The sequence below is a fragment of the Emydura macquarii genome, unplaced genomic scaffold (genome assembly GCF_026122565.2).
Source record: "Emydura macquarii macquarii isolate MOO-44397 ecotype Brisbane River unplaced genomic scaffold, CSIRO-AGI_Emac_v2 contig_719, whole genome shotgun sequence".
NCBI classification, from domain to species: domain Eukaryota; kingdom Metazoa; phylum Chordata; order Testudines; family Chelidae; genus Emydura; species Emydura macquarii.
The window spans coordinates 11,015,572-11,040,034 of NW_027130856.1; the positions used below are offsets into that span (position 1 = coordinate 11,015,572).

Genomic DNA, 24,463 nt, shown 5'->3' on the forward strand with positions numbered 1-24,463 from the left:
AATTTATAAATGGCATTAAATGGATCCTCAGCCGGGTGCTCCTCCACCCTGACCAGAGGAGCAGGGAAATTTGAATTAGATTCCTCAGATTCAAATCAAGACCACATCCCTGCAAGCTTGGGTATCCATTGCAAAACCAGAAAGGGCCTGTTTTCTGGGATCTTGGTGGCTATAGTTCCAGATGCTGGCAGATGTCATAAGACTCCCACTATGCATGATTCAGGAGAATAGCCAATGTGAATTCAACACTTTGAAACCTGCCCATAACCCTGGTTCCTTTCCATCTATAACTTCTGTGTGGAGCAGCTGCTATTACTATGTAAGCATATGGCTGCGGATGATAAAGTTCATCTTTAATTTTGGAATGCAAGGTTCTGTACTGGAGTGGGCAGAACAGACTGTAGCTGGCTGAAGTTTTCAGCAGGCCTTGACTGTTGTGTTATATAATATTTAAAATAATTTAGTTGTTAAACACAAGCTCTTTGTGTCTTAATGAGAACAATAACAATTCTGAAAACCGCTCTGCTCCTTCCATCCTTCTTTAACAAAGAAAAGAGCTGGGAAGAATAGAGGGGAGGATAGAAGCCTGTTCCTGATCTGTGCGCCACCCCCTGCTGCCATCAATGGAAGGAAGAACAGAGTGAAAGCTACCACGAGTCTAGGTCATAGGCTAGAAATCCAGTTCCTTATGGTTCAAAGCCTTAGCTTTTTCCTGGGCAAATGAGAATGGCTGACAGACATAAAATGCCTGAATGAGTCCTTTCTACAAATGGTGTGTCTTGCTCTTCCTTCTCCACTGTTCGATATGTTTACAACATTTATACTTTTTCAGTTAAAGAGTTTAGAAATCAATAAAACTTTTAAATAAATCTTAAATTGATCACAATAGTCTGTTTCTACATGATAAAAAAGTATCCTACACAGTAGACGGTTGCACACTTTCTGGGGAGGCACCGCAAGTTCATAGATTCATAGAGTTCAAGACCAGGAAGGACACTAGATCATCTAGACCAGGGGTGGGGAACCTTTTTTCTATCAAGGGCCTGATGGTGGCCCTGGCGGCGGGGGAGAATTCGGCGGCGGCGCGGTTTCACGGCGGTGGCGGGGTTCCATGGGGGGGGCAGTGCCCGCCGCTGAAGTCCCCCCGCCGCCGAAAAGGGGCAAACAGCGGCAGGGTTTCGGCGGCGGGTACTGCCCCCCCACGGAACCCCACCACCGCCGGGAAACCGCGCTGCCGCTGAATTCCCCCCCGCCGCCAGGGCCAGACCAAATTATTTCTTCTGGTAGTTTGTTCCAATGTGTAATCACCATCACTGTTTAAGAAGAAGAAAAAAAAAAGGTGATGTTTTTCCCATTTGAATTTGCCTACCTTCAGCTTTTAGCCATTGGTTCTTGTCATGCCTTTCTCTGCTAGGTTAAAGAGTCCTTTGGTACCCAGTATTTTCTCCCTGTGAAGGTACTTATACACCATAATCAAGTCACCTTTCAACAGATTGTGCTCTTAAATCTCTCACTGTACGGCACTTTCTTCACTCCTCAAATCATTTTTGTGGCTTTTTTCTTGCACCCTTTCCAATTTTTCAACATCCTTTTAAAAATGTGGACATTAGAAATGTATGCAATATCCCAGTATTGGTCTTACCAATGCCGTATGCTGAGGGAAAACCTCCTTTTTACTCCCATTCACATTCAAGGATCTCATTAGCCCTTTTTGCCACAGCATTGCGCTGGGAACTCATGAGTTGTTTGTCCACAGTGAGTCCTAGTTCCTTTTCAGAGTCCCTGCTTTCTGGGATAGTCTCCCATGCTGCAGGTATAGCCTGCATTCCTTGTTCCTAGATGTATAACTTTGCATTTGGTTGTATTAAAACTCATTTTGTTTGAAAGGGCTCAGTCTACTAAGTTACCCAGATTGTTCTGTTTGATTGCCTTGTCCTTGCTCTTATTCCCACTCCACCAACATTTGAGAACACAATGTTCTAGGCCTGGGTTATCAGCTGCGCCAGAGCTGTGCTGTAAGCCACCTTTGCATTTTACTTTTCAGGGCTGCCAGGAGCAGATATAAACCTTATGTAAGTTAAAGCAAGCTCTGGTCTACTCCAACCTATGTCAGCTTCTAATGGCTCCCTTAAAATAAATAAATAAATAAAAGTGAGCGTAACTAACAGGTTCTGCTGAAGAATGGCGCAGGAACAGAAGGTTTTGCAGATTGGTATTGCAATGCAGTACATGGGCAGAACTATATGGAGAAATTTTCATCTTCAACAATACTTGCCTGAACTATGCATGTCTCAAGCCACTTCTCTTAGCTCCTTAGTTTCCTGAGCAGTAAATTCACTAATATAGTTTACAATTAACAGCTGCTTGTAGATTGCTGCACTAGGCATTTTTCCTTGAAGATATAGAAAGATCCAAGTTTGGCTTAAGTCAGAAGTGAAACAAGCTTGCCACAAATATTGGATGCCACTTGTGTGGGATGTGAAGGCAACATTCTTCAGGTTAGCTTTAACATGAGGGGAACCTCCCTCTTGCATGTCCAGAATAATAGTTTTTGACATATGAACTTTGGCTGACGTGTGCTGCAGTCACTAGTTTGTTTTTAATACAAAATGAAATAAATAATACTTCACATTGCTAAGCAAGTTAGTTGGCAGAAGTGTTTTTGCCCTGGGAATATAGATACAGTTTGACTACACAGTGAAGGCCTTGCCAGTTCCAGTGTATTTCTTGGCACCAAAGCATTGGCACCAACCAAAAATCTAATGGATATCCTTGAAGTGATTGAAGTACATTTTAGTGATATTTGGAAAAATTAGTGTACATAAATAATCATTATTATATTTACATCTTATTGCTTCCATAAATCCTTAGTCTGGGTGTCCCTCCAGCTTGCTCTAACAGTTACCAGCACCTCTTACAATTATATATAGAATCTATAGAATTATAGCTAGTAGAGAGGGTGGATTATTCACTGTTCATCATTCTCCAGTACAGTCTAGCCTAAGTTAAATATTCTAAGCAATGGGGGTCCCATTACTCTCATGGGAGACTATTCCACAGCCTCTGGAATAGATCTCACTGTCAAGAAGCATGTTCAGATATTCAGTTTGTTCATTTTTGTAATATGCTTCCATTTCTCCTAATAATATCATGAATAATTCCTCTCCCACTTTTGTTTTTACACGCTTCAAACATTTGTAGACTGTATCTTGTCCCTCGTTATTTTAAATCAAGTTAGTGTTAGCCAACTTATACATATTTCTCTCTCTTGACCTTTTTTCATATCAGTCCATCCAGCCTCCTAAATGTCTGTCTGTCTGTCTGTCTTCTCCATCCACTTTGTCTGTATCTTTCTGGTAATAGGTGCCCATAACTTAGTTCAATATGGGCTTTCTCCCAGAAAGAATTAGTATCCTCCACATCTCATTCTCATTTATTTTTGCCAACTGGTTACAGGTTCCTCAAACTTATCTCCATTGAGTATTGATCCATCCTGAAACTGTAAATTAGAAAAGGAAACATGCACTTTAGCAATAGTCTTGCACTATCTCTGCTGAAAGTGCTTTTACAGAAGACATGCATAGGCCAAGTTCACTGTGAGCCTACCAATAAATCTCATATCGGAGTTTATAATATCTTTCCTGTAGCAGGTTGGATAAGTTGGAGTAATCCTTTCCCATTTTGTTCTTCTCTCTCTCAATCCTGAAAGTAGGGAGCAGTTGTCCAGGTAAGTCTAACTATAAGCCTTTGCAAGCCAACATCGTTTACAGTGAACAAGTGGTTTTGTTTGGAGTGTCTTCTCAAGTGAAAAAACAGCAGCCTTAAAATCTAGTTCACCATTGTGTGTCTCAGGTGTCTGGTCAGCCTACTCTTCTCTCATCTGTTTTTTAAACTGCTGCTTCCTTTCTCATGATAATGAAAACCTTTCTCACACAGAGAATTATGTTTCTTCTCTCCATCTGTTGCCCTCATTGAGAGGTCCCAGATCTTTACAATTGGTATTTAACATTTCAGCATTTTACAGTTGATATTTGCCATTGCACATAGTTCTTTAGTCCCTTAAAAATCTCTCTTCAGTTAATTGAGGTACTGTTTGTATAGTGTTATGGGACCTTGCAAACTGCTTATTAGCAGTTTAGCGCAAACAGCACAGTCCCCAGAATGCCAGTCCTCCTGCTGCTGATGTTGCAGCTAAAAACTGCAGGAAGAGGCGGGAAGAACACGTACACCCATGAACTTCCTCAGGAGTTACTTCCTGAGACAAGGGTCCTTCACATCTCAGAGGAGCCACACCTTTTTAGTGACTATCTTTGGCCAACACTCAGCACTACAATAGTGTTTATGTAATTGCTAAATTGTAATATTTTCCGTGCCAGCATTCAGCTTTGACCATCAGCATGCTGAAAATCACCAAGGTGTGCCGGCCTGTTTTTCTTAGGTTTGGTCATTGGTACTGTTATTTGTTTATAATGGTTGGAGACAGACCACAAGGTTTTATTTTTAAGTCCCAAAATATTCAGGATGTCTGTTTCCAAGAAGATTAGGAAAGCCATTGCCATTAAGCGCTGCATAAGCCATTTTGTGGGACTTGTAGGGGATCTGGCATTCAGTAGTATCACTTTAAATATTACTTTTGCCTCAGACAACAGTACCTAGCTTATCAGAGAGAACAAGTACTTGCTGATATTCCTGTTTCATTGGTGATACTAGCTAATAGGGGGTCCGCTGGATGTTTTTCATCATCCTGATTATTACTAATGAGTTTGGATGCTATGATGAAATAGAGAAGGATAATTATATTAAGAAAAAAATCTTTTGAATCTGGAGATTTCAGTGAGCTAACTACATGTCTTAAAGACAGATTTGTCTGTTTTCAATCCATCCAGTGTTGTTAGTATGTTTGTAGCTTTTGGACATTGGTACTGCTCGGACAAAGTCTGGGGTCCTAATATTGGTTATATAGCTAATCATACAATGCTGTCATATTAATCAGAAATGTGGCTGTTTATCATACTTCTGTAAATAACATTTATTTGATTAATAAAGCACTCAGTTCCTCAGTTTCTCCACATGTTGCCTGAAATGGTTCATAGAAGTCCAGGGAGCTCTAAAGATACTGGATGCCTATCCATGAATGTGTTTTGTGCTTTACTACCCTTACAGTACCAGGAATACTGACCTTTCAGGAACTAGGCACTTTTCAACTCTTGCGTAAAGTCACCCTAGAGAGGTGTTGATTAATATTATAGCCAGTTGATTGATTAAACATGTGATTTATTATGAAAAACGTTTGAGACCAAATAACCAAACAGCCAATTTTATTGCTAAAAATCAACAACAGTATAGGAAAGAAAAAGCTACTGTTACCAATCCACCTGGGAAGCTGTTTCTCAGTGTCAGTTCATCTTACATAGAAAGTGCGCTCCCCAAATACATACATTCAAAATTAGCCATATTTATAAGAGTTTTCTGTACATCTTAGAGAATCCTCTATACATCACCCAAGTCTAAAATTCAACAATCAGCTTTTTACCTTGTTTTTCTGCATTTCTCTGTTTCCAATGCACACCCCTTATCTCTTGTTTTTGAACATAGCATGCCAAACAGCTGGGCCATGAAGACTCTTCCTACCTTGTAACAGAGTAGAACACTAATGTTTCTTGATTTTTAGAAGGTTTATATTGTGTAATGCCAAATGCTATGTTTATTCTTTGCAAATTATTGTGAGATATATATGTCCTGACATAAGTGAGCAAGAATGAACCCAATAGAACTTAGCGTAACTTTGTGCTGACATCATATATAATAATAATGTATATCATATTAATGTGATGTGTAATATGTATAACATATACTCTGGCTAACAGAAGTTTTATCTTTTTACCACCAAAGCCACTCCTTTGCCATGTCATCTTTCTGACTCGGAATTTGTGGCCCTTCCAGCAGCCATTTCAATGTGAATGGGAGCGGGACTAAACCACTTGTGAAATTGGAAAGGAGAAAACAAATGAAATATCATTCAAAATGTAGAGCGACCCTCCCCTCCAAAGTTCTGTTTTGGAGTATATTGGTGGGGTGGACATTTGTGGCTTTTGAGGAACAAGGCTTTTTCTCAGAGATTTAGGATTCTTTTTATGGAAGCATTATTTGCCTCAGTGATTCCTCTAAATACCCACACATTCTTAACACAGAAATATATATTTTTGCGCTGTTGCCTTCTTTTACTGACCGTTTTTAAGATGGGTGATTTTAACTTTTATTGCAGTATGTTATGCCATTGATAGTAAAGTCAGATCCCTGTTAAATGCTGTTTTAAAACAAACAAATGACGCAGTTAGCATTATATACACTTTGTAGGCAGTCTTAGCAAAGCAGTCAGTGGGTGAATGGGCCACAGTCGTTTTAATGCCATCCTCCTTTTTTTGATCAACCAACATGTGGTTTTTTCCAAGTTTTTTCATGTTTATAATCACACAGCTACATTAAACGCTGTTTCACAAGTCTGTTTACCATACATGTTAGCGAAGGTTTGGATCTGGGTAAATGGATACCTATAGGTGTCAGATGAAATGCCACATATTTCTCAAGTAGCTAAGTTTATAAGCTACACTGCAATATTCCCCTGCAAGCCTGACATCAGAATTGAGCCCTGGGGATGAAGCTGTCCACTAGGTGCCACTGTTGTTGTTCAGAAATGGAAGCAAAACAGGACTACTGAGGCTGCACGAGGCTGAACCTAGAAAAAAGCAGAGTAAAATGATAAATCAGTTTTAAAAGTTTAACATGGAAAGGTGCTTCCTAGGAAGTAAGCATTCTCTGCAAAGCACTATATGATAAAATTCTGCAGGTATGGCATGCAGCTTCAGTGATTGAAAGCATGAGTTACTCTGAAGAGGTATTGTATGAAACTTTAAAGCATTTGCATTTTAAAATCATGGGGTAAGCTTTTGGAACATTGCACGGGGGATACTTAATAGGTATTAGATGCACGTCTCTCTTGTGAAGTGTACTTAAAAATGGATGTACAAAATATGTTTTGTTCTCTCTAGAACAAAATGTTTTAATAAATTATCTTATAATAAACATTATAAGAATGCCATTTACGGTGTACCATACTTGTAAATCTTGAATATGGATTGTAGGCTCACTGTCTTTTGAAATAAAAAGCCATTGACATGCAAGGTTAATGTCCTGTGCGAGAAATCATAATTCAGTCCTTTTAATAAAAAACTTTAAAAACATGTACATTACTATACAGAACCCAAAGAGAGAGAAAAATAATATATATTTTAATAACCTCAAAATTTCCTATAATTGCTGTTCTCTGCGTAGAAAATTCATGACCTTAAAGTCCAATATCTTCCATGTCTAGAAACAGGTACTGAGTGTTCTGATGGAAGGCTAATGATCTCCCCTTTCTAGTTGTATAAAAGTTCTGTTTCTAACTATGTAGGGTCATGTTATATCAGGCCCTTCGTTGTCATTAGTCCAGGACAGAACATTAATGTCTCTGCCACCATAGCCAGTACATTTTTTTGAGAAATTCCTCATTTAGGGGGGAAAAAACAAATCCATATTTCTGGCTGATTGAATTACCAAAAAATGGCCATTCTTTGAAACTGCTTGAAGGTTTGTAATAGTAGAATAAGTCCTTTGATTATAGGACAGAGTGCAGGTAAGATAGTCAAGTTCACACATACATTTTGTCATGTGCATAACAACATCACTGTATGTGGTTTTGTGTATTTAGGTGTATATATTATAAATAATACACAAGTACAAATTTCAGTTTTACACATATTCTAACTTTATAACATCAGGTAATTCTAGTAAACGAGCTAGGGCATTGGTCCACCTATACCCTCTAACTCGATTAATCACTCTTATCTGGGAGGCCTACTAATTGTCTGACCACTACAGGAAGTTATATTGTTCCTAAGTTCCCAAAGTTCCTAATTTAAGGGCTTGCAAAATTAACTCCCATGTCAGTACTATATGGAGACATAAGTAATCAATTACTGATTGCAGTCAAATGAAGGCATAAGGGATAGACACAGACTGACAACTCCAGGGCCTCTGCTGATGCTCAACATTGCTCAGCAGCAGCAAAGTCGATGTACCAATACTTTGATCAGTTTTACTGGTGCTATACAGAACCCTGTGTGCAGAAACCCATCATAATTGCTTTACTACATCTATTTATGAACTCTCCTCATTTTAAGAGACTCAGTGTTGTTTGATTTAACTAAATGAATTACAATTTTTAGATGTCTAGCCATTAGTAAGTGAAGAATGATTTCAGGCTGGTTTCTCATACACAAGGATAGCCAAAGAAGGAACCTGATTAATACAGCTCTTGTGTTTTTGTGTTTTTAGATAGTTTGAACAGTTTTTTCTGCTAGCTCATTTTACCTTGGTTAACTTTAGGCTCAGTGTAACAAGCTCAGAACTTGAATGCTTTACAAAAGCTTTGAACTTTGCAGGGTATATGGTGGATAATCATCTGAAAACACTTAACCAAGAATTGCTTACATTTTGTGAAGAGAAAATTCAGATGGAGAATCATTATTTCATTCAGGGTATATTTTAGGAGACTTTTCTTAAAATAAACTGAATGAGTCAGATGCCACTAAAAATAGATATGCCTTCAAGCTGAAAGAGGTCACTCAATAGATTTTGCCAAAAGCTATTTTGGTACCTGTTGAGAATGTGATGACGATTGTTTAGCTTATTGTGATTGAAACTTTTTGACACAACTAACATGACAAAACCATACCATAGGTTCTGATTTTTCTGGCTCTCCTTTCACATAATTCAGTACCTAAATATTCCTCATGAATGCAACATAGCATTTCTCTCCTCAGTGGTGAATGGAATCTCCATTTTTCTGTAAGAATTGAATCACCAATATACACTAATTTATCACAAACAGACCAGTAATAATGAGCTGGGGATGAGACTTCTCCCTTTGCCTCCTTCCTTCCCTCAAGAGTCATCCCTGCAGCACTTGTAGTTTGTCATGATCACAGTTTCATGTCACCTTCTATATTTTTTCTGTAGAGATTGGTAGGTGTTCAGTAAGCATATGTACCTGTGTTTCTATATCCTGTTCTATGCTGTTTTATGCTCTGAATACATGTGCCCTAGATAATGAATCTGTCATAACAAAAATTTTACCTGGTGCCTGGTTTATGTTAATTTGCTACTTTTGTGATCTCATCAGCAGTCTTTGTATTCTAAGGGTTGTCCTAGTCCATGGCTTTTAAACAATGGCTTTTAAGGGTTTATGTTCAGTTGGTAGTGAAATCTTTCACAACTAAATACAATAAAAAGCATCTCTCCATCTATCTGGATGGAAATATTCCTCTGGAAGCAAAAGTAGAAGCCATCTAAAAATCAACATATGCCATGCAGTTAACACAGATATTTCTGTATAAGTATAGGGGGAAACTATGATAATGAAGGGATACTTCTAGTGGCAACGCTTGACAAATTATAGCATTTTAATGACAACCATATGTATATATTGATCTGTTGTCTCAATTACTTATTTACATGGAATAATGAAGACAAATACTACATATTTTCTTCTACCCCACATAGTCGCTTGTTTTCTAGAATACTATATGAGCATTACTTATGTTTTGTTAGCAACTGGGCCAGTTGTTTCTCTGTATTCTTTTGGCTTTGCAAAGTTCCAAAGAAATGAATGGATGCTTGCAAATTAATACTTAGTATTGTTTTCTGCTAATTAGATGGAGCTGTTCTTTTTTTAACATAAATGTGATATCAGACCTGCAATAATTACTGAGTTAAAACTAGCACTATGCAGAATATTCTACTAATTAAATGCATTGCATCTGAATGGCTTCCTTTGGATCACTATACAGAGCAAAACTGTACTCAACAATAAATGAAACCTCTTTTTTTTCTCTGAAACCTAAAACTGCAGATGGTCAGAGTGTATGTGAAGCACCTACACTCTGAATTACTCTTTTATATGAAGGAGAGAGAGGTAATTTGAAGGTTCCACCCACACATACACAGGAAGCTTGTCTCAAAATGAACAATTCTCTAAATAAAGACTAATTAGGGCCTAAATTAATTAGAAGGTGTGATTTGAAAAGACATTGATGAGAAGTCTGTCATTTTAGACAAATAGAATGGAGCTAAATAAATTAGGCTCCATTAATATCTCATTGTTCTGTGAGCAGTTTTCTTTTACTGCATTCATTAGAGGGTACTACTTGAAATGAGCTTTTGCTGGCCATTATGGATTCAGCATGCATTTACCAATGCCTAACGCACAATTTCTACATTAAAAATATTTCAACAAATCCTCATTATTCCTGAAAATTAATATTTATATTTTCTGGGTGCTTTGCTTTTCATCTGGAAAGTATGAGACACTGAACATTAATTCTCCCTCCTCCCTCCCCCCACACACAATTGTCAGAAAAGAAGCCTTACATCAAAAGATTTGGAAGCCAGAAGTCTGACATTACTATTTTTTTTTTAAAAAGTGCAGTCTTATATAATATACAGTGGATCCTCTGTTTCCACCCCTACTCCCACCAGGGTAATTTTCTTCCAGTATTATTTATTCTGATAGAAAATGCACTGCTTCATGACTCCTTCTAAATTCCAGTAGTCCTTTGATGACTTTTTAAAGCTGTGTTCTAAAGGGTTCCTGTGGTATATAATTAGGACATATTGCAAGTGCGCATCTCATCATGTGTTTCTCCCTTTCAGAGAATGAGAACTATTTTTTCTTTTTCTTTCCCCTTTTGCCTTTTTCTGCAGATGGAGTGTTTGGGAGATGTCAGCGGGTGTCGGTGATGAATGTATATAAATATGAAGTTTCACCTTCCATTCTTCAGCACCTAAGGATCATCTTAGAGAAGCTTTCACACAGAGGTACAGTACAAATTGAATGAGAGTGGACCCAAGAAATGTGTGGGGCAGAGGAGCAATAGTCAGTGGCATAGAGAAATGTTATTTCCTGTGGGTTTTGGTATAGTGTGATACAGCAAATTTAGAGCAGTATGTTTCAGGCCTCATCCTGCAGTTCTTAACCAGGCAGATCACACCCCGAGCCAGTGAATATGTAGCAGTGTTTTGATGAAGCATCTGAAGGAAGGTTGTCTCTCCTCTGCAATGCCTGCAATGTTGTTTATGCCTGCAATGTTGTTTATGCTGAAATGTTAGCCATTGCTGTACCTCTACAAGTGTCGACATGGTTCACACTAGTGTCAATCATTAATGGCTGAGGAATAATTTGTCATACATTTAGGCCCACCAACAGCAATTCTGGGTCCCAGGGCAGAACAGTCAATGGCCCCCCTAGAAAGGGATGACTGAGGTCTGAGTGGGCTTCTGCCAGAAATTTGTACTTGTTTATTATGGCCATGTGCAGGTTCCTGGGCGGCTGAGGAGGCCGTATCTGCTACTCACCTTCCTGGGTCCTTTGGACTCCCCAGGGAGATTACTGATGAACCCGGGAAGCTGAGTAGCAGATACCATCTCCTCAGCAGCCTGGGAACCTGCAAATAAGCTCGGCTCAGGGGAGACATGGAGAGCATGAGCGGTTGAGGCCTCAGGATAAAGGGATTTTGTGGGAGAGGAGAATACTTATCTATCCTCCCATCTGTCTGGGCCCTTTTAAATTGCTGGGCCCCTTGGCTGCTGCCCTCCCCCCCATCTGTGGGCCTGCATATATTTGAATGCATCATAGCACATTGCAGGATAAAAATGTATGAGGCACCCAACTTGCTAGAGGTTAACTTTCCATCAGCTAGGAGAAATTCCTAACCTAATTAATTCCTGCACTTTATTTGAATTGTTCTGGTTTCATTTAAGAACTAAATCTAGCATGGCTCCAGTAATGACTAGTGAATCTTCCTTGAGATAATCTCTACACTCATTCTAAGGTAATGGAAAGGCTGAAAAGGGAGGATCTGGTCTCAGAACGGCTTAATTGGAATTAACAAATCAAAACTTTGAACAAAATTAAGAACAGTAACTTGAACAAACTACTTTACGTGCATAAGTGAATAAACATCTGTTTTGGAGAGAGATGTAAAAACAGGAAAGCTTTGTCATTTTAATTTTTAATTGTTCCAAAATGTATGTTGGAATGATTTATTATACACCCCTGCAGGTCTCAAAAATAGCCTGTGGATTTATTTCCTGTCCAGCTGCCTCCTATTGATGTGAGCACTGATCAATGCCTGGTTGCATGTAGTGGGAGGATGTCAATGGACAAATATAGCTTGGGTCACCCTAGCTTGCCCTTCATTATGGGCTAAATCATGGTCTTGCAAGTAAAGCCCAAGGCAACGGTCTTTGTTCAGAGAAGCTTTATAAGAGCAAGGGAGATGGATTCCTCACCTGTGAGTATGGTGTGAGGCAACTGTGTAGCCAGGTACCCACTGACTACTTTCTGTCTCTCAGCCCCCCTGCAGGATTTGGGACTGGTGGATCTCCACTGTCTGTGGACCCCTTGCCAGACCCCACCACTCTCTAACTTGCCCTTGATCTACCTGCCATCCCCATAGTCTTCTACAGAGAGCCATCACTGAGCTTGTTCTGATGCAGAATTTCTCTGCACAGGATCTCTATCTGTAGCCCACTATCCTCCCAGAAGATATGTTGGCATTTCTGCTGCACTTTTATCCTTGTAAAGGGGCATGCAGTAATTGTTCCTAAGAAATCTTGTGAATGAAGTGTGGACTCCCCCTTGCTCAGTGCATTGAAAGAGACTGGCATAGAATATGCATATTATATACCAGGTGGGGGAAGGAAGAGATAAGCTCCCTGGGTCTTTCACTATTAAAATTGGTTCAGGAACCTTATACAAACACACAGATGCCTGTCTGCGCTCATGTCAGTTTGAACTCTCTTGTCTAAAGTTCTCAGTACTTAGGTACCATAGGCACCTTAAAAATATCTACAACAGATATACAGAATACACATATTCAGTGCTTGTCATGCTAAAATAACCTTCTTCCCTATTCCCCTGCCGCCCATCCTTGGCAAATGCTGGAGTATTCATTGTGCACAAAGAACTGGGCCAACAGAACCAATTAAAACTTTTCAATTGTTAGAACTGTTTAAAATACAACCACTGTAATGACAATTCTGCTAGGTTAGTTTTAGCAATGTTTACCCAATCTATTACACTTATAATGAGGCTTAGAGGGCAGTCCTTGTTTTCTACTATAGGGATGTAAAAATTCTTTTAATTAAGAATCTGTTAAAACATTCTAAAAGTAGAATGGTTAAACGGTTACAAGCATGGGGGGGGGGAGGGGGGAGCCATGCTGGGTTTGGCTCCTCGCTGCCTAGCTGTGGCTCCCCTTCCCTCCGCTCCCCCCTGCCACGCATGCAGAGCCGAAGCTGGGCAGCTCTCACTTGCAGGGAGCTCAGCTGAGCCCAGCTGTGGCTCCCTGCTTCCCCGCGAGCAAGAACTGCCCAGTTGCTCTCGCTCAAGTCCAGCTGCCGCTCACCTCCCCGCCCTAGTTTAAATGGTAACCAACTGTTTAAAATATTTAAACAGCTGATTACTGTTTAAACGTTTAGGCTTTTACATCCCTAATAGCTATGAAGATCAATACTTCCAACCCATGTGTGTCAGTTGTAGCGATGATCATTTGCATGGTTAACATTGCTTTCTGTGCGCTCTGCAAAATATCATGTCCCTTTAATCCAATACAGACATAAAGGAAACTTACCCATTTAAGGCCACAAAGATGGTCCAGAAATACTCAAAGAAGGCCTTAACTTGTTCCAAAAGTTCACTCCATGAGCAGTTCTAATTTCCAGTTTTGCGCTGTCCTTCAGCAGCATTACTATCTAACTCCACTTCAGTTGAGACTACATCTATCATGAAAGGAGCAGGATCAAACGTCACCCTTCGTTACTGGCATAGCAACATGCCACACAGATTTTACCTGAAAGACTGTACAATGTTTCAATTATAATTCATTTCAGGATGAGTAAAACTCCTGTTAGGAACTGCATCAGCCATATTGTCAATTAAGGGTTTTTTTTATTGCTCGTTATCTTAAGTGGTTTTCTAGTACCTTTGGTCTTAATTTTTACAATGGGTCTTGGTTGGTTTTTTTTCTTCCTGATTTTACATTCTGTCAGTACTAACTTCCTCATTTTCCTTTGCTAGTAGAGTGCCTACCTCTATTTCCTTATTGCTAATAGAGTATCATCACTTTTCTTTATTTTTGGTGGTGGTAATTACTTTCAAATGATGTTTGTGATCAAAGCAAAAGGAAAGGTTATGTTTTCAGATACAATAAAACAAAGTAGAATCAACAAGAGTCCTGTAGCACTTTAAAGACTAACAAATTTAATTTCTGCAGGCATGAGCTTTCATGGGCTGCAACCCAGAAAGCTTATGCCTGCAGAAATTAAATTTGTTAGTCTTTAAAGTGCTACAGGACTCTCGTTGTTTTTGCTGTATACAGACTAACACATCTACCCCTCTGGAACTTTTCACAAAGTAGAATGTAGCACAAATAACACATCACAGTTTATTTTGCTACTCTTAGATATGTACAATACACTAGCAAAGCATACAAAAGAAAGTTGGATGAGTCAGACTATTAATATTAATCTCCTTAATAAAGGATCTTGAGTTTATGTTGAATTAAATTTTCATGAGGGTACAATTTTAATGGCTTCTTTACCCACGCAGTGTATTTCTGTCTATGTCAGCTGTCAGTGCAGTGCAGTGCCCTGCTGGGAATTTTTGTTTTTCTACAATACTGTAATCCCGCAAATTTTTGCTGCTCATAGCATTTTCACTAATACTGTTCTTGTCAAGACTCTGGCAATGCCCATTATGAAGATTTTCTCAAAATTTTATGAACTCGAATGTGGCTGGTAAAAAGCCCTTTTATGGTGGCTGAAACTTATGTCATAAACTGCTTGTGCCACTGATCCTTCTATAACCCATGAGAAGGAGGTAGAACATATTTCATTCTTCGAGTGACTGCACGTGTGTGTTCCACTCAGAAGTATGTGCAGCTGGTGTGCCAGAACTGGAGCAGTACCCGTTGGGGTGGCGCATGTGCCCTGTGCAGCATGATGGCCCCTCCAGAGGCTATATATGCCTCTGTTCCCTCAGTTCCTTCTCAGCAACCATCTCCTGAGTCCGAGTTCCCTGTGTGGTGTACCTCATGGTTTTTTGTCTATGCGGTCATTGAGTTAGATTTCTGCCTTTTTGCTTAATTAATAGTTAGCTTGTTAGTAGTTAGCACTCGGTATCTAGTTTCCTTACTTGTTTTATTTGTTTAGATTGTTAGTTTTGGTGTGAGGCTCCAGTGTCATGTGCTCGCTAAACCTCAAGCACTGCCCATCATGTGGGGTGTCTACCACTGATTTTGTGGCTAAATTGAATGCTTTGCTGCTGTAAGAAGGAAAGAAACTGGAAGACCTGAGGGCCATTGTTACCCCAACATCTATTCCCTCAGCTGCTACAAATGAAGGTCTGATAACTGCATTAGGACAACTTGTGGAGCAGTGTACTTGCCCACCCTATGAAGGAGCTGAGTACCATAAACTAAGAATCTTCTCTGGGATAAGATTGACTTTGAATCTTGGATGGACCAAGCTCCCCAAGTGATGGAAGAATGGCAATGCCCGTATAATATCAAAAGGTAATGACTAGCTGAAAGTATGAAGGGACCAGCCTCTGATGTACTCAGATCATTATGCAAAAATAATCACTCTGCTGGTGCTATGGAGTATCTAAATGCTCTGGATAATATGTATGAGACTACTGAGAGTGGGAAGAGTGGTACCTGCACTTCTGGTCCATGTATCAAGAAAAAGGTGAAAAACTTTCACAGTACATGTGCCATCTGTACAGGCTGCCACCTAAGGTACTGGTAAAGAAGGGGTAACTTGTTACCCGCTTGGATCAGGTGAGGATGTAGCAAGTACTGAATGGTGCTTGTCCTGGCAATCTAATAACTCTGAAGTTGTAGCCTTCTGATTCAGTCTGGAATCCTCCCTCCTTCTCCAGCCTGGTATGGGATGTCAGGGAAGAGAAGGATTGACTGACTGCTCAGGAAGCTGGTCACATACCTGTGGTTTCTGTCTGCACGCTCACCTCTGCTGTTCCTTATGATGAAATAGCTGATCTCAAGAAGGGCCTGCTATATCTAGGTGACCAAGTTAATCAGCTACTCTGGCTGATTACTGTGGTGGAAAAGCCTGACAGATCCCCTCAATTCCAAAGGAGGGATGCCCCTGTGAGAACCAGTGATGCAGTGGCTGGTATTACCACCTGTAGTTTAAGAGGCTCTGTTGAAACTACTTATAGAAGTGACATCTGCTGCTTCAAGTGTGGGGAGGATGGTCATACAAAACGAGACTGTGAAGCAGAAGAGGATTTGTGGAAAGTCACCCACAAGCTCATCCAATTCAGAAAGAATTCGGGAAACTTCAGAGAAGCCCAGTGAAGGAGCGAACTGGTGCTTCAAAGAAGACATGCTCTGCTAAATGCTGCTCATACCTGGAGGGATTTGCCTGAAGGGCCCCTATTGTTCCTGTTCAAGTAGAAGGCATTTATGCTCATTCCCTTCTGAACACAGGGTCACCATTCTATATAAGACATTTTACAACACCTACCTTCGTCACTTGCCCATCCAACCCTTAGATAATTTGAAAGTATGGGGGGTTGAGTAATCAAAAATACCCATATAAGGGGTACTTGTCCATTCAGATTGAGTTACTGGGGTCCATCGTGGGAGTTCCTGAGAAGCCGGACATTTTAGTTCTAGTGTGCCCAGACTTCTGTGTCAAGAGTAATGTAGAAATCTTCGTTGGAACCAACACCAGTCTGGTCCAGCAGTTTTTCAAAGTATGCAGAGAAGCCGTGGGGGAATGATGAATCCATATCTTATCTGTCCACCCTAACATCTGTGATGCCTATAAATGCTTCCCAGGAGAATCTCCCTCTGCTTCTCAAGAGGATGCTAATAGATATGGCAATGTATGGTATGCACAGAAAAGAATTGTTCACATACTATCTGGTGGTACCTGTCAAGCAACTGGGATCCCTAAGTTTCCTGTTCGGCCTACTGATCAGTTGTTGCTAGTGAATACACTGGAGGAAACGTTCTGATTTGGAGGATTTGTGGTCAGACCTGAGGTGCAAGCAGCTATTGTTGTGTCTGCTAGGAAGATCAGGGTTACTGTTAGAAATGTATCTGTTCAAAAAATGATCCTTCAGCATAAGACTGTGATTGCCTAGTTGATCCCAGCTGATGTAGTACCTCAGATGCATGCAGCAGCTGTCAAAAGCAACACTACTGACTTTGCACCCAACTCTGTGGATGTGGGGAAAGCGGTGGACGTGATATACCTTGACTTTAGCAAAACTTTTGATACAATCTCCCACAGTATTCTTACCAGAAAGTTAAGGAAGTATGGGTTTGATGAATGGACTATAAGATGGATAGAAGGGTCTGAGCTGGTGTAGTGCTAAAACTACCCCCTCTGGATAGAAGGGGTTACGCAAGTTATAAATGATAGATAAGTGGACATGGTTGCAAGAAAGATTTTTATTCCATGGTATTGTTGTTTGTGTTAATTAATGAATGCCAATGGACAGTCCCTGGGTTGGATTGCCCCATAATAAATGCTTGATTGGGCTGATAAGTAGGGATGTGGTTTTATTTTTCTCCAGTATTTATGGGAGCGGCTTATATATTTGAAAGAGATTTTTCTTTAATTAGTAAAAGCAGAATGGTGAGTGAAAAGATCTCAGCAGTCCTGCTTCGCATTTTCAGATAGCCTGGTGAGGCTCCAGCCCCTGCAGGTAGGCTATTACCCAAATGTATGTTCATTTCAGAGAATACTTTGCATTAACAGACTCATGGTGTTGTGTCTTAAACCTTTGTATTGAATTTATTAACAGGTTCCATTAGCAGGCAACCAGCTGCCCTGTTATATTCAGCATCTCATATGGAAATAGATGGTATAATACTGCAAAAAAAGTTCAAAAACATTGATTCAGATGTTTGATTCAATCATGTACTTTTTATATGCTCTTTGCAAAATGTTCATGGGGAATGTCTGTTCTTTGCACAAATTCCTCTTTTCACATTTGAACAAAGGTATGAATGTCCAAGGAACATCTCTCCCTGTAATAGGGTTCGCTTCCTTCACTGTGTCACAAGTCAGCTGCCTCAGTGCGACTTGGGGTGTAGTCCTGTGACTGAATCTTTTCGAAAAGTCCTTCGGCTTCTGAAGAATCAACAAAAAAGGAGGCTGTGGAATATAATTCTTCAGTCAGTTGTTTCCTGCTGGCAATCAGCTTGCCTTACCCTGGGCAGAACTGAGGCACAGGGAACCTGATTCCTATCCAAAGTCCCTAGACTGTGAATTGCTATGTGGACTGTTATTGAATCTTTGTTTCACTCCTGTCTTGGCCACTTCCACATGGCCTTACTATTCTAGGCCTCCCAGTCCTTCCTGCTCACAACAGGTTTCTCCTGGATCCTATCAGCTGTTTCTCCTGCCATCTCCTCTCACCCACTGAGCACAAGCAGCTCCTGTTATATGAGGATTGGGTTGTCACAACATATGTGTATCATGTGACCTCTTTTGGACTACATGTCCCCCTGTCCCCACATTGCCCTGCCCTTCATAGTTCCCCTTTTTTTAAAGGGCCAAGTTCTAATGACCTTGGTCATCACTTAGTCTCCAGCAAAAATTGCTGTTTGCTTAGTGTCATTTATTATTTTTCACCTTGACAAGTTTATTATCCATTTAGGCCCTGTTTCAGTAGTCCATCCATATTCAGCAAAGCACTTTAGAACATACTTAACTTTAAGCACAGGTTGAAGTTTTATTAAAGAATGGGACTTTAGTAGATGTTTAAAATTAAGCATATGTTCAATGCTTTGCTAAATAATGATGTACTTAAGCTTGTGCATACATGTTTTACTGAATTGGATAGCAAAAACAATACTGTGCGAAGTGTATTACCAACCACTCCCAGCAAACAAACAATCAATAGAAATATTTGAAAACAGTCCATAGGTTAAAAATTATTCACCTAACCCATTCATCGAATACTTATGAATAATAAATATATTCACAGAAATCAGGTTTGGAGTGAAGACAATTCATGGACAGAAGAAGGGCTAAATTTACCATAAAATTAACAATTAATAAATCACCTGGTCTACAGAGGAACAAAGAAATGCTTTACTTTGTGTTTTGATTTTCTTAACTCTCATCTTTGTCACCGCCAACAATCTGCAGTTCAGAAACTCTGCAAGGCTGGTCCTGATATTTTGTGGCTTTGTGTTCTTCTCTTTTCTTCCATCAGAATGAACTTTGCTCTGCCACTGGCTGAGGGTTTGAACAGGGAGAGGAGAACACTCTAATGCTGACTTGACCCGAGGCTGGAGTCAATGTGGATTTTGACTAAAGACTCTGTAGCACCACCTGTTGTGTGTTAGCTGTAGCACATCAGGCAATACTGCCAATAAATAAATAAAAATTGGAGTTGTGGCCTCAGGGGTGGACAGCTTAAAATGGAAAAGTTCTGAGAGACCAAGCAGAATATTTGGCAGCCACGATTTTAATTTCAGTTCAGCAAAAGAGGAAAGTAAGCTTGAAACTAGCATGGGGAAACTCAAGCTTCTTTCCTTGGTGTCATCACAAAAGTGTCTACTTTTACATTTGAATTAAAAGGTATATTGGCCATCATCATCCTATCTAGTCTTAGTGCTGCAGTGTCTGACTGTGGTGTATGTTTATCCATGGTTTAATGTATAAGCTCTGTCTGCCCAAATTTGACCAACTTTTATTATTTATTTATTTATTTATTGACATTTAACTTTTATTCTTGGTTCAAGAGAAATCCCGTTTTATGTTTCAGTCAGAAGATTTTAGACAAGATTGGACACTTATCAGTTATGCTGAGTTCTTTTCAAATAATTAATAATTTCACCCCTGGTTGTATAGTCAGCTGTTCTAGGAACCAAAAGATTTCCTTTCTGCATTATGCCAAAAAGCCATGATGCCTTAGAAGGTTCAGCCAAACATCAATAGCAAAGCAGGAAACATTACTTACGTGACACTACTCACGGATGGATTATAAATACACATCTCCAGACCCACACCTACTCTAAATATATAAACATAGGACATCAAGGTCTATTTACAATTTCTGTGTTTATAAAATTTTAGGGGCATGACTGTTTTCTCCACATAATGACAATCTATACTTCTAACAGTTGTGTAAAGTATTGTTTTTGTTGTTTCTATCTCAAGCTATTTACGGCCCTTATCTTTTCCTCCTTTTGGACCATTCCTTGGTTTTTTAGTTCCAGTGATTCTTCCATGAACTTTGTCCCATGTCCCTCCCATGTGACCAGTTTTCTCTGCAACCTTTGAACCTTGGGAAGAGCTGAGATCCATCTCCTAGTCTCTGAATAGCAGCTAATAGCGGCTAATCATAGGAAGATCAAGCACATTATCTCTATTTGAGGAGAGGAGACCTGAAGTCTGCTTTTTCCTCCTCCTTGTCTGCTAAATTTGTGAGGAGGACGCGCGTTCTACTCCCCTTCATAACAGCATATATTTGGCATGAAGACTAGTTAGTCCATTTTCCTCCATGCTTTTCTTGGCATCAGTAAATAGCCCAAGTGTGTCTAAGCACTGTGTTGGACCATGCTGCAGCTGAATTTAAAATGTGTGCACTCTAACTATATCTGCCTCATAACACATGAAATTTAAGTTCAGCATTGATTCAGGTCCAGCAGAGCGACTATCAGACAAGCTGACATTTGGATGCATGCATTTTATGCGTAAGAAACATCCAGCCCAGCTTTAGTGTTCCTATGCAATTTGTGCTAAGCCTAAGAAATATTTACATTTACATACCCACAATGCCTGGAGCATTGAATAAATCATCTATGGTACCTCTCTTCCTCGTATGACACTTCCATGACTTTGCTGAAATCCCCTGGGTGCTCATCACTTATCCTTGTAATAGCATAATCTAAGCAACACTGAATTTCTGGAATACTTGGTCCAAAGACTTTTGCTGGATAGCAGATGTTCATCCTATATAGAATCCTATTATGATGGCATAAACTCTTCAGTGTAACTCATGATTGCAGGTCCTGAATTCATCTTAACTTCTGTTTGAAGGAAGTCTGACAGGACAGTCTTAGTGCACCTTTCCTGACACCTAATGATGCAAAAGTATCTTCATGGTAGCAGATTTGCCTCTCGACCCTGAATTAATAATGTAATGACTTGAAATCTCTATGCCCTTGTAATTTGCCACTTTTCTCTAAAACGGACTAGCTACACTTGATTATACACCTTTGTATTCCAATCATTCCAGTTCTCATTGTACTTCTGGCATTGTTCTAATCGTTTCTTTGAACTGATCACATCAGCTGTTGCAGTAGATTCAGTTGATTTTTGTTCAGCTACCTGGGCATTTCAGCAATAACTAATGTCTTGGGTGATAAAAGTTGTTTCAGTGGCTTTATAGTTTGTGCAACTGATTTTACTGGAGCAGTCAAACTGTGCAATAAGTACTACATTTTCCCTGCCATTAAACACAGTAGGACTGGAACTCCCTTATCTGGTGCTATCTCATTAACTTCAAAATATTACTCCAGCCTCTCTCTATATATATATCACCACTTCTCTGCAGAGTTGTTGGAGGCATTAATTTTTACAGTGTAACTTGCCATCTTATAGTGCTAAAACTCCCTTCTGTTTAACTGAGTAAGTTACACTTGAGGTCTGGTGATGTTCAGATAGGAAAGGCATTAACAACCTCTGTCTTCTGTCAAACACAAGTATATGGGGGGAGGGGTTCCTTCCATTTGCCCTCTTTTTGTCTCCAAAGGTTAAAATTATTTTAAAAAATCAGTGGCAAATGTAGAGTACATGTGAAATCAATTAAACTTTGAATAACCAGCAAACAAATAAGCTATGAGCACTGTGGCGGTTAGCAGCTTTTTCTTTCTTCTTTGAGTGTTTGCACATATGCATTCCACAATTATGCACATGCTCTGCAAGCAGTTAACAGAAATTTTTTCTCTCAGTGCTAGTTGTCACGGAGGCTCGAGTGCCCTCTGCTGCCATGCACAAATGGCGTCGGTATAAAGGGCCCAGCTGACCCTGAGCATTTTCACTTCCTTTTTCCACCCGTGATGGTCACTGGAACTGTTCTTCTTGCATTTGTAATGTCTCTCAGTGGACTATGTTCTTCTGTACTGTAAATAGTGTTATTAAGGTTATTAGTATTTAGTTATATTTTTTTTAACCCTCTCAAGGTTTTGATCGACACCCAGTGCAGAGCAGATCCTTTTCTCTCACCATTGTTGCCCCTTTTTGACCCAAGCAGTTAGTCAAAGTTCAGGGCCTATGGGATATATCAACTGGGAGAAGAAATTGATTATGGAGTCTAGTATTTTCTTGGATGCCATAAGGCTAATTAACCATTGGAACAATTTATCAAGGGTCACAATGGATTCTCCATCACTGGCAATTTTAAAATGAAGATTGGATGTTTTTCTAAAAGATCTATTTTAGACATTGTTTTGGGGAAGTTCTATAGCCTGTGTTATATGGGAGGTCAGTTTAGATGATCACAGTGGTCCCTTCTGGCTTTAGAATCTATGAATCTAGTTGTTTCATTTCTATTTTGCTTCAATCTTCACTAAAGAGGTTAATTGTGACCAGAAAATTAACATTAACAACATGGGGGAAGAAATACAAGTCAAAATAGAGAGAGAGCAGTTTAAAGGGTATTTAGATAAGTTAGATGTATTCAAGTCAGCAGAGCTTGATGAAGGTCACCCTGGGGAACTAGCTGAATCAGTATCAGAACTGCTAGTGATTTATCTTTAAGAACTCCTGGAGGATGGGTGAGGTCCCAGAGAAATGGAGAAGGATAAACATAATACTACCTTTAAAAATGGGAACAGAAATGACCCAGAAAATTATAGATCAGTCAGCCTAAATTTGATATCTGAGAAGATACTAGAGCAAATTATTAAATCATCAATTTATAAGCAGCCTGAAGATAATAGGGTATAAGGAATAGCTAACATGGATTTTAAAAGAACAAATCATGCCAAATCAACCTAATTTCTTCTTTAACAAGATTACTGGCCTCCTGGATGGGAGAATCTGTAGAGGAGATATATCTTGATTTTAGTGAGGTTTTTGACACAGTCCCATATAGCGTTCTTATAAGCAAACTAGGGAAATGCAGTCTAGAAATTACTATAAGGTGGATGCAAAACTAGTTGAAAGACCATATTCAAAGAATAGTTATCAATGGTTCTCTGTCAAACTGGAGGGACGTACCCAGTGGGGTCCTGCAGGGATCTGTTCTGGGTCTGGTACTATACAATATTTTCTTTAATGATTTGGATAATGTTGTGGAGAGTTGCTTATAACATTTGTGGATGACACCAGACTGGGAGGGGTTGCCAGCACTATGAAGGACAGGATTAGAATCAAGCAACCTGACAAATTGGAGAATTTGGTCTAAGTTCAACAAGATGAAATTCAATAAAGAAAAGTACAAAGTACTACACTTAGGAAGAAGAAATCAAATGCACAACTACAACATGGGGAATAACTGGCTAGACAGTAGTATTGCTAAAAAAGGATCTGGGGGTTATAGTGGATAGCAAATTGAATATGAGTCAACAGTATGATACAGTTGCAAAAAAGGCTAATATTGTTCTGGGTTTATTAATAGAAGTGTCATATTTAAAACATGGGAATAGGCAACAGGTTTAAAACGAACAAAAGGAAATATTTCTTCACACAACGTACAGTCAACCTGTGGAACTCTTTGCCAGAGGATGTTGTGAAGGCCAAGACTGTAACAGGGTTCAAAAAAGAACTAGATCAGTTCATGGAGGATAGGTGCATCAATGGCTCTTAGCCAGAAGGGGCAGGGATGCAAAACCATGCTCTGAAAGTGTCCCTAGAGTCAGTTTGCCAGAAGCTGGGAATGGGCAACAGGGGATGATTACCTGTTCTATTCATTCCCTCTGAAGCACCTGGCAGGATACTGGGCTAGATGGACCATTGGTCTGATCCAGTATGACCGTTCTTATGTTCTTATGAGGTAATTGTCACACGCTACTCAGCACTGGTGAGGCTTCAGTTGGAGTACAGTATAGAGTTTCCCCTCTTTAAGAAAGATATGAACAAATTGAAGAGAGTTCAGGGGAGAGCAACAAAAATGTTAAAAATTTAGAAAACCTGATCTATGAGGAAAGATTAAAAAAACTGGGCATGTTTAGTCTTGAGAAAAGAAGCTGATAATGATCTTCAGATATGTTAAAGACTGTTTTAAAGAGAACTGTGATCAATTGTTCTCCATGTCCATTGCAGGTAGGACAATAAGTAATTGACTTAATCAGCAGCAAGGGAGATA

At 39.6% G+C, this 24,463-nt stretch overlaps 1 protein-coding gene across 1 annotated transcript in view; it reads left to right on the forward strand.

Moving 5' to 3' along the window:
- The window catches only part of LOC137149239 (receptor-type tyrosine-protein phosphatase N2-like), a 336,692-nt gene that overhangs the window by 232,143 nt on the left and 80,086 nt on the right, over positions 1–24,463 (forward strand). The window contains exon 3 of the mRNA XM_067542701.1: positions 10,804–10,917. Within this exon, the coding sequence (XP_067398802.1) occupies positions 10,804–10,917 (114 nt within the window). The remainder of the gene's footprint in view (positions 1–10,803; positions 10,918–24,463) is intronic.